The 10,536-nt window shown below is 39.8% G+C and overlaps 1 protein-coding gene across 7 annotated transcripts; it reads right to left on the bottom strand.

The window, feature by feature from the left end:
• Positions 1 to 612: 612 nt before the first annotated feature.
• Positions 613 to 9,636, bottom strand: LOC131221119 (uncharacterized). Of its 7 annotated transcripts, XR_009158992.1 has the most exons (6): positions 8,533 to 9,636; positions 8,215 to 8,443; positions 7,923 to 8,082; positions 5,156 to 5,355; positions 2,978 to 3,021; positions 613 to 1,327 (listed from the first exon to the last, which is right to left on the bottom strand). XR_009158992.1 is itself a non-coding variant. In XM_058216245.1 (4 exons), the coding sequence occupies exons 1-4, from the start codon at positions 5,925 to 5,927 to the stop codon at positions 1,283 to 1,285; spliced, it is 315 nt and encodes a 104-aa protein (XP_058072228.1). In that variant the 5' UTR covers positions 5,928 to 6,130; the 3' UTR covers positions 613 to 1,282. The 7 variants fall into 7 exon arrangements, 1 of the variants encoding a protein (XP_058072228.1); XR_009158990.1 differs by having other exon boundaries at positions 7,923 to 8,443; XR_009158993.1 differs by having other exon boundaries at positions 5,286 to 5,355; positions 7,923 to 8,443.
• Between the last annotated feature and the right edge of the window lie 900 nt (positions 9,637 to 10,536).

The raw sequence follows: 10,536 nt of genomic DNA, 5'->3' as shown, positions 1-10,536 counted from the left end.
GAAAGTTGGTAGTGAAGATGAAGGAAGAAGGAAGATGGAGATGATGGGGAGGGAAATGAAAATAAATAAATGAGGGGAAATAGGGAAGGACGAAAAGAAAAGAGTGAAAAATGAAGAAAACGGCTACCATGGCTGTCGTTTAAAGGGATGAGAAGGGAGGAAGCCAACCACTGGACAATAGAGCATTGACAAGAATTCAATTTTTGCTAGCAGAAATTAGATTTCCACTAATGTGAAAAATGCACAGACAACGGTCAACCGCCAGTCAGGCCAATCAAATATGTTTTGTGAATGTCTGATGGATGGATGGGATGTTGTTTTGTTTTAGAAAAACCTTTAAATGATGTTTCTAGCGAGATTATGAACTCATCGTATGGATGGATGAATGGATGTATGGTATTTCAATGATATGAATCCATTTAGGTCATGATTGCACTATTTGTTTTTTCCTTTTTCTTCACAACACACACAGTTTAGGCCCCTAAACCAAAACTCATTATGTGTGTGTGTGTATTTGCAATATTTTGTTTCCCACACAAGTAAACATGTGTATTTTAATCTCCCCAGGATTTATTGAAAAATCTATCCTTTTTTTATTATTATTTTTATGGATAACAAGATAATTTTATTTAAAAAAAGGAGAAAACAGAGAAAGATGAAGCTGGTCTGCTGAGATAGCCGACCAGCTAATCTCCTAAAAAGAGTAAGTTACAATCCCGAAATTTATCGGTTGAAGAAGCCCATTCGACTAATAGATGAGTCACCCTAAGAATCGTAGCCTCGACTGATTTAGAAGTGTCATTAAAGCATCTTCCGTTCCTTTCTTCCCACACGGTCCACTAAACGACCAGAAGGGACATTCTCCATAGCTTTGATCTATGCTTCCCACACCTCACTCCATGCCAGGCTTGAAGAAGGCCATTAGCTGACTCTGGAAAGGTCCAGGGGACCTTAAAGCGGGCTAGAATTGCGATCCAAATCTGATATGTGAACTGGCAATCGATAAAGAGCTGATCCACCGTTTCTTCTTTAGCCATGCAGCATAAACAGATGTTAGTGCTGATCATACCCCTCTTTCTCAGATTATCAACTGTGAGTACCCTATCCTTGCCAACCATCCGAAAACCGCAATTGTGGGGGGGACTTGGTATTTCCAGCCATGATATAACGAAGTCCCTTCGATTGGAGGAGGGCTGCTGGCTAAATGACTATAAAGAGATTTCACTGAGAATTTTCCTTTTGTGTCCAGACGCCATGCTAGACTGTCCGCCGCATACTGATTTCACTGAGAAAAATCTATCCTTCTTTGTCCAGGAGCCATACTAGACTGTCCGCCGCAGATAAAGAGATTTCACTGAGAAAAATCTATCCTTCTTTCCGATATTTCCCTTAGTCAGCAATATTTTTTCAAATATTGGCGATAATAATCAATATGGCACTCTAAACAATGGCCACGAATACAGTAGCAAGAAGCAATGAACCACAGTTGTTCGATGCAATGACCAGGTCCTCTTAACTCCTAAGACCCACGGTGCAGAAATCAAAGCTTGTCTTTCACTATATGAGGAGAACTATGATATTTTGGCAGGGGGGGGGGGGGGGATGGATGATAAGCAGGCACTTAGGAATTACTTACAAATTGCATGTGGTATACTGGTAATTCAAATTGAACGATCCAAATTGTGGGTAACAGTTTAGCTGTATCATAAATACAAACATTACACTTATCAATTCATCTAACTATCAGATTGGTGCACATTTATTGGACGGCAAGGTATTTCACATCAGTAATGGTGGCCCTAACGGTCACCACCATTACCGATACGGGTAGTGACCGTTACGACCCCCGGCTGATTTTATTTTATTTTTGCCTGAAAAATGTAGAAAAATATCTTAAAATCCATAATATTTAAATATTCCAAATATGCATTTATTTATTTTTATTTTGAATATGTTTATGGTAGCATAACAGTCCACCCTTTAGCGAGAGTGTTGTATCAGACTGTCTGCTGAATTTATTAACATGGTTATACGCATCTAATGTCTACACATCATAATCAAGCATTAGAACTAGAAATCAGGAAAAATAAATAAATAAATACAACTTTTTGAATTTTTTTGAAAAAATAGCCTTTGGAGCTTCTATTTGCTCAAATCGCTTCAATCTATGGTTTTAATCCTAAACTATAGTAAGAGTAGTCGAAATTTGCTGTAGTATGATCTTCGAGAGTTTTTGAAATGAGAAAAGTGAAAAAATGAGAAGAAAAATGAATTTAAATAGAAAAAAGGTGGCCATTTTCCCACCGTTATACGGTCCCAAAAAACCAACTGCATCGTTTCACCCCCATATCACGCAATGGTCATGGCCCTTACCTATATGTATTGGCCTTTACGACCATATTGTAATGGATACGGAATACCTTGTTGGACAGTTCTAAAAAAATGAAAATATCTAGTTGTCTTATTTTAAGTGTTTAAGAGGTTAGGATTTCTCACCCAATTTGATTTTGGGAGTGTGAATTAGCAACCATAGGTTTCACAATTTTATGCCACGTGTACAATTTCCAACTGCCTGCATCTCAAGCATCATACTCTGCCAAACTACTAAATAATACATACCATTTCAAATTTGGCTTAGGTAGGCACCAATCTCAGGTCCACTACTATTCTAGTATTAACAATATTAAATAATAAATAATACATGGGTCCTTACTCTTACTCCGGTGGTAGACTCTTAGGAGTTTCAACACCTGGTTGAGGGTTCGAGTACCCATGGGTGGTGAAATCCCACTACGGTGTGAGTGTGTGGTGGTGTGTGCGTGTGTGGGTTAAATTTAAAATAATAATTAATTAATTAATTAATTAATTAAATTAAATAATACATACCATTTCCAATTCGGGTTAGGTTTAGTTTTCAGGTTTTCAAACTATGGAAAGTGTGCAGGATCTAAGCATTGGACATGTAATTGTGACATACCTTAGAAGAAATCCAGGCTGATGAGGGATTGTGCGGACCACCACCTGTATAATGAAAAAAAAATGGACACTAGAAAATATTAACAGTTCATATGCAACAGTACTCCTGCGGTCAAAATTGAATGGCCGGACACCATGCGGTCATCACCTTCACCTGGAGCTGAGTATTCCTCCACTCACAATATTGAGAAATTTCTCTAGGGAATACATGACAAGAAAATTCTAAGAACAAACAAACATGCAACAACAACAGCTAAACAACAAGTGAGGTATCACCTTAAAAGAAAGTGCGGAAGATGCTGCCAAACAAGCTGCTGCCTTGTCTTTTCTTTTCTTCTCCTTTTTTTATTTTTTATTTTTTATTTTTTATTTTTAGAATCATATGCTTGGGGCCCATTATTCAGTGATCCACAGCAAATGTTCCTCATGGTGGATGGGCCATACGGCAAAATCCTCCGGAGAGGAGGAATCCCAACCTTCTGACTTGTGCCTGCAAATTAGCAGCAGACAGTTTTCATTCAATAGGAAATAATCTGTCGGTGGCTAGAATCGTCCAATGGATTTGGGCGATGTTGAATATTCATTGATGGGCCCAACCAGAGGAATGTTGTGGATCACAAAACAATGGGCCCCACATGTACAGTTCACTAACCAAAGAAAATATACCAGGTCAAATCTGTTCCACCATGTTGTGCATTCATCACTATTTAGTCAATGGTAGCAACTCAACCCCACTGCCATCACATTTAAATCTAAAATATCCAATTGCAGGGCCCCTGTGGATGGAACAACCTTGAAAATATAGTGACCGGACAATCCTAACAGCCTTCTAATGAGAATCAAACATACAGTTGAAAAAGAGATGGTCACCTGTCCAGATTCAGCAGTTGATTTCAGATGCTTCGGGTCCGTTTGGTTGCCACTTTAAAATGACTTCATCTCATTTTATTTAATCCTAATTAGGTGTGTGATTCTATAATTATATAAATTGGTGGTTATCTCTACAATATACAATGCTAATAGCATGTGAACATTTTTTCCCTGCAATTAGTTCTAGAGATGGGTGTGTCCTTCAAAATTTGTTTAGATATAGCGTAATTAAGATATTTGAAGAAGGGAATTTTCAGAATAAAAAACTGTGCTTATCAATTTTACCCGCCCGCACCCTCCCATCCTCCTACCCATCCCTCTCTTTTGAGTCTCTCAACCTCCACCAATCTCTCCATCAATCTTTCTCTTTGAATATGTGAATCTCTAACTCAATCGGTTTCTCTCACTCTCTTTGGTGACGAAGGAGAAGAAGATGAAGAAGAGGTAGAACATTAGTATTTTTTATTGCTTACTGGTATGTATTTACTCTCTTCCCTTCTCTCCACTACACCCTAGTATTTTTAATCCCTAGCAAAAAATTAAAAATAAAATGATTTCTTATACATAGTGATGATTAAATAAAATGAGATGAACTCTTTTTATTAGCAACCAAACAGGCCCTTAGGATCATCTAATCAGCATACTTATCGGTCTTTGCTCCATCCACAGTAGGCCTAGAATGTCTTAATGGACCTTTTTTTTTCTTTTCTTTTCTTTTCTTTTTTAATATGCAATTGACCTATGGTGTGCTGTAACGTCCGTCACATTAATGTAACAGCGGCAGCCGTAACACGTTACGGGGTCATGGGCAAAAAAGAAAAAGAGCTGTAAAGGCCATTACAGCCTCCATAACGACCCATTAGGTGGTAGAGGATGTAACCATCCATTACGGAACCAATATAGGTTTTTCGGTTTTTTTTTTTTTTTTTTGCTCAATAATAATAATAATAATAATAATAAAAAAGAGAGAGAGACCGTAATGACCGTTATGGGGGTCGTAACAGCCATTACAGCTTGTATCGTAAAGGTAACAGTGGTGGCCGTTATGGCCACCGTTACCGTTACGGAATACCTTGAATTGACCTGCATCATGCAATTTGCATCATGGATGAGTTGCCACCATTTTTAATGAAAGGTGGTGAACAAGCATCAACCAACAAAGATTTGGCTGAATCTCATCAAATGCATGATTTATAATCGTTTGAAGCATTTGTTCCAGGCTCTTATTAAATTATTCATCGTTAATAGCATGGAACATCGAGGAATGCTGAATGCAATGCCAAGTGCACCCTATTGATCCTTGTAGTACCTGCCTCTCATGCAGCAACATGGCACACGAGCAACATGTGATGTGCTCATCAAGTGGGCCCCACCATGTAGATCGTTGTCACAAAAATCAGGATGATCTGATCTTGGATACATGGAGGCTGAATGCTAACCTTGGTTAATTTCTCTTGACTGTCGAATCACTTCACATGTTTGGCCCAGCTGAAGAACAGAACAACCTACCTATCGAAGAAAAAGAAAAAATATCAGAACAACCTAGTTCCTAGGCTATCTGCATGGTGAACCTGCCTAATGATCTACCTCGATCACACAAATTGATGCATGGCCACATGTGGGAGAAGAGTGCAGAAAAAATACACTAATCATTCCTCTAGAACAACAGCTGATGATGAACAAATGGTCACACATAGTTTCTAACTTCAGGTAACAACATTATTTTGCAATTAGTTGCATTGCATCTTTAAAACTGAGAAGTTAGCAAACACAGAATGGCAAACTTAATATTGATAATCAAAACTAATATCTACAAACATCTCAACTAGCAATTGCAAAATTACTGACATTCATGTGGATCTCTAGCAAGCTTTGATAGCTACTGTCAGCAAATGGCTTCCCAGAAAAATTGATGAGATGCTTACAAATGATGCTGGCGGCCTTAGAATCTGATGGGCCATGTCAGGAGGTGGTGGGGATGGTTTCATACCTTGGCCCTGAATTTGCAGGCTTGGAAAACCTTGTGGTGGCAGCATCAACGGTGGACAACCCATCTGAGGGGCAGGTGTAAAATTCACCATAGCAGTTAGCACTGCTCCCAAGTGGTGGGGGTGGCGGGTGGAAGGCCTCCAAGAGGCATGGGATGCGGAGGGCCATTTGTAATTGACAGGAGAGGTGGTGACGGGCCACCCATAGACAGAGCAGAACTAGGCATCGGAGTTGGCGGGCCTCTAGAGGGATTCACAACAGGGGCACTGGATGGCAGTCCTTGTGGTGGTGGACGTGGTGGAGGCAATGGCCTGGGAGGAACCCCAGGAGCTGATGTCTCATTGGCAGCCAGTGTAGGTGCTTCCTGGGGGTTTTGGGGTTCAGGCAGTTTGGTTTTGAAATACAACTGCACCTGTCGATTAAGCCCATGTATCCCCACTCAGAAATAACACATTTTGTAATTGCAAATCAACTAAATCCAAAACATACAATAAGAGTATGCTGGTGCTAAGGCTTTGTTGGGGGACCGCGCAAGCACACAAGCAAGTTCAATCACAAACACTCCGAATTTAACGTGGAAAAACCCTTGCAGGCAAAAAACCATAGCATAAAGCGACGGCAATGCACTATGAAAGCAGAAAATTACAAGAGAGAGATTACCCAATTCGAACAAGCCTCGAATCTCCCTTACAAGCCCTTGAAACCCTTTGGAACGAATTCGAAAGCCCTGAGATACACCCTATTCCCGATTACACCCATATATATAGCCTTTACGATAATCACAATCGAAATACGAAACAAATCCCGCACTTACGCGGCTTTGCATAATTCTGTGCGATCGTTTGATGGCACTTTGATGGCATCGACATACTGTCGATGGCATCGAACATCTTCAATGTCATCGAACTAAACACCAAAACGTTTCAGTGATAAAACATGGATTTTCCGGATTTTTCCAATGGCATTGAGCAGCCTTCGATGGCATCTAAGTCTGCTCGACGGCGTTGAGCTGCCATCGACAGGCCTGTTGATTTACAGATTTAAGGCATCAATCAACAGACTTCAGATGGGAGAAGAGTTTCAAGTATTGTCCCCGCACTTTTATGTGAGATCCAAGCAGCAGTTCAGGTGGGCCTCACTGTTTATGTGCTATCTTAGCCTGAACTACACCAATCCAGGAGGGCAGCGTGTGAATGTCAAATGGGGACCATTGATCAATCTTTTTTAACTGTCCAATTCCATGCAATGCCCACATAACTGGACTTTTACCACGGAAGATAAGAGTGTGGGGCCCGCCTGATGAAAACAGCCCAAATGTTGAACATCATGCCATATTTGGCACATGACGAGAGGGGTAGGATTTAAATTTTAGTATTTCATATAACCTGCGCTATTTCTTATGAGAGTGAAGATGAGATTAGACAGACTGAACATTTTAGAATCTCGATCCCAATGTGAAAGAATTTAGACAGACCATGAACATTTCGGAATCTGCATCCCAGCATGAGAAGAACTTGGAAGTAAATACATAGACTCATGAACAAGTATGGTCTACAATTGAAATGGAACATGCGACATAGAAATGCTCGGCAGCAAACAGAAGATCCCGGTATCTCTATCCTCTGTGATAAACACATTAGCATGAGTTTACACTGTTGGTTCACAGGCAATGCCATGACTTGCTAAATGAGTGTGCAGTCAGCCAATTATTTGGCACTGGGATAAATGGCCGGGGTGGCCAGCTGAGGCCTGTCCAAGCCTATCCCATAAGCTAAATACCTGAGTCCTCGCCAGCCTGGCCCACTAATAAAGAATCTAGGCTGAAGACCAGCACAGCTAGCTAGATATCCACATGGCATCCTGATAGCATTAGATAAGTCCGGGCAACCTGGGTGGTAATGTCAGGCATTATTCAAACCCAGGCCCTACCCAATTAGCTATTGAGACTCAAGAATACTGAACAAAACCAGACCAAAGCAGGGTTGGACACAAGCTGGGCTGGGCCAGCCAGACTACTTTATCCCCAACATGGCATGGTGGGAACATAAGTCCATAGAATTGAATTTGCAATAACAAAATCATATTACCTGCTCAAAGGATGACATAAACCAATGTCACGGCTTCGCTAGGTCTTCAATTTCAGGATATTCAATCTGCAAAATTGCACGTCACCATATCAGACAGGAAATATAATTTTCCTACAGAATGTGACTGCCATACTCCAATTAAAGCTAAAACAAGATACACCTGATACAAAATACTAAAAAACCTTAGTCTTCCAGTACCAGGTTCGTAAGACACCATGTATGTGTGTGCTGAGAAAAAAATGTCCCCTTAATGGTAAGACCACTATAAAAAAGATACTTGTGGTCATCTCACATCTGGCAATAAATGACGAACTCCACGAAAAAGATGATAGGCAAGTGAGCTGTACAAGAATGTCTTTCACATTCCCCCTCAAGCTGAAGCATAGAGATCTAAGAGGCCCTTTTTGAGTCAACATTCCATAAACACTATTGAATTGACTGCTTGTCCATCAAAAAGACAGGACGCTCCCTTTTTGAGTCAAGCGAGTGCTTTGGTGAGAAGATCTACTTTATAGACTTGGCTGCGAAGGGGGAGCAGAAGTTGAATACAACAACTAATATCACATGGTCATTGTAGAAAATTAAAAACATCAGCCTACCACATGCTCACCTGCAAAGTAGCAAATTTGGGTGTTGAATATTTCTCAGGACCAGCAAAACTGTGAAGCCTGTCTGACATGGTCCCTCTCAAAGAAAAAGATGTTCAAGCCTTCACCCATGTAACGTGATTTGGCTGCCCAACTTTGACCTGGCAAGTCAGTAACACGGATTAGACTCTACCCAGTTGGGCAGAGGCAACCATCCATCCACCACCTTAGCGCCCAAGTTAGGATTACAGGCTCCTGCTACAGCGCTCAGCATTTAGATCATGAGTTAGGGCCTGTAGCTCCACGAAAGGTTATAGACGCACTCAAGGCGCAAGAGTCCCAGGACATTCCAAGGCAATAGGCAATGTCTAGGGACACGGCTGGAGGCTCCAAGAGCAAATTTTCTTCATTTCAATGTGTTTTATATCATACATGGTGCATAAAGATCCATGCTGATGTTTTTATCAGTTTTAGCTCAATAACTAATCTCAACACAAGCTAATATAACTAGTTTTAACATTACTGAGTATTGTAGTTGCTTAGAAGTTCCTGAAAGTCACATTCCTCAAAAATTTTCCCTGAAAAAAATATCATTCCACTTAAACTATTTAAATTTTCTACAAAACCATTAAAAGGTATCAAATCAGAATTCGAGATCACTCAATTGAATCAAACCATGATTATGCGTATATGGTCATTCAAATGGAAGCAAATAATATTTCAAAACCATTCAAACATTGTAAAAAATCAAAACTAAAAGCTAAGGCAATTAAGCTAGTTATGCACCAAACCATCTCGAAGGATCAATTTCTGGCAATATTTAGAACAAGTGTTCAATCTAATGACGATATCGGCCAATATTTTCAGTATTGCTGGTCAGCGATACTATGCCATCTTGGAATATGAAAAATCCAATCTATCGATGAGATTAATATTGTCGACACTCGACACATGTCGATGTATCACAATACCTGCGATGTCTCATGATATTTGTGATGTTTAGTGAATATTTACCTCTTGTATTTTCCACATAGAGAACCTAATGAAATTGGTTTCTCTCGATTAATCTTCGCTACTTCACCTATCATTTTCTTTGTATCTTTCAATCATGGAAGTGACTTTTAATCATTCACCTATCATTTTGTTCTATTGCTTACCTATCAAGCTCTTAATACTCGTTCTCTATTCAGTCTGGGCCTTTCCTTGATTGCTTTCTATTGTTCCACCAAATGCAGAAACTTATCAACCACATTCTATCCCTTTTATTTGTGGGAAGTTTGCTCCATAACATCCTAGTACTTCTAAGTTCTAACACCTTTTAGTCTACCTTGTGATGCCAATACTCATAAGAAGATACCAATCAAACTAAGCAAAACAAGTCAACAACACTCCTTGTGGCAACTTGGTCGTATTGTTTGTGTTTTATCACTTGTATTGGACGACATTTGCATAGCGTCATTTTTTTAATAATTGCATCACATACGACTGACAGCACATAGTTTCCCCCTAAACAATGCAAAAATATCACACACACACACACACACACACACACACACACACACACACACACACACAGAGCGCACGCGCAGCGCACGCACGCACGCACACATAGTTTCACTGAAAAATGCTATCAATGACTACTTATATCGGTAATATCTTAAGTACCCAACTGGACTTAATCAGGTTTCAATCCAGATTTTGGGCCCGATTACTAATCAGGTCGAATTCGAGTCCACATATTTGAATTCAATTAGAAATCAATCAGGTCGGTTAGCACAATATATGATTTTTATTTTTTGGGAGCTTCAACTTTTATTTAATTGCGTCTATTGTTAAAATAAAAATTAAAAAAATTAAACATTTAGAAAAGCAACAAAAATGCATGTTTCTAGTATGGAACAGAACCAAGATCTGGACATGAACCGAAGTCAGGAACCGATTCAGGATCCAAACCCCATATCCCAAATCCTAATTCATGCTCAAAATCAGACATGACAGGACCTCAGTGAATACCTCATATACAGTAC

The sequence above is a fragment of the Magnolia sinica genome, chromosome 12 (genome assembly GCF_029962835.1).
Source record: "Magnolia sinica isolate HGM2019 chromosome 12, MsV1, whole genome shotgun sequence".
NCBI lineage: Eukaryota > Viridiplantae > Streptophyta > Magnoliopsida > Magnoliales > Magnoliaceae > Magnolia > Magnolia sinica.
Note: the sequence above shows the minus strand (reverse complement) of the source record. Positions and strands in the feature narration are given on the sequence as shown.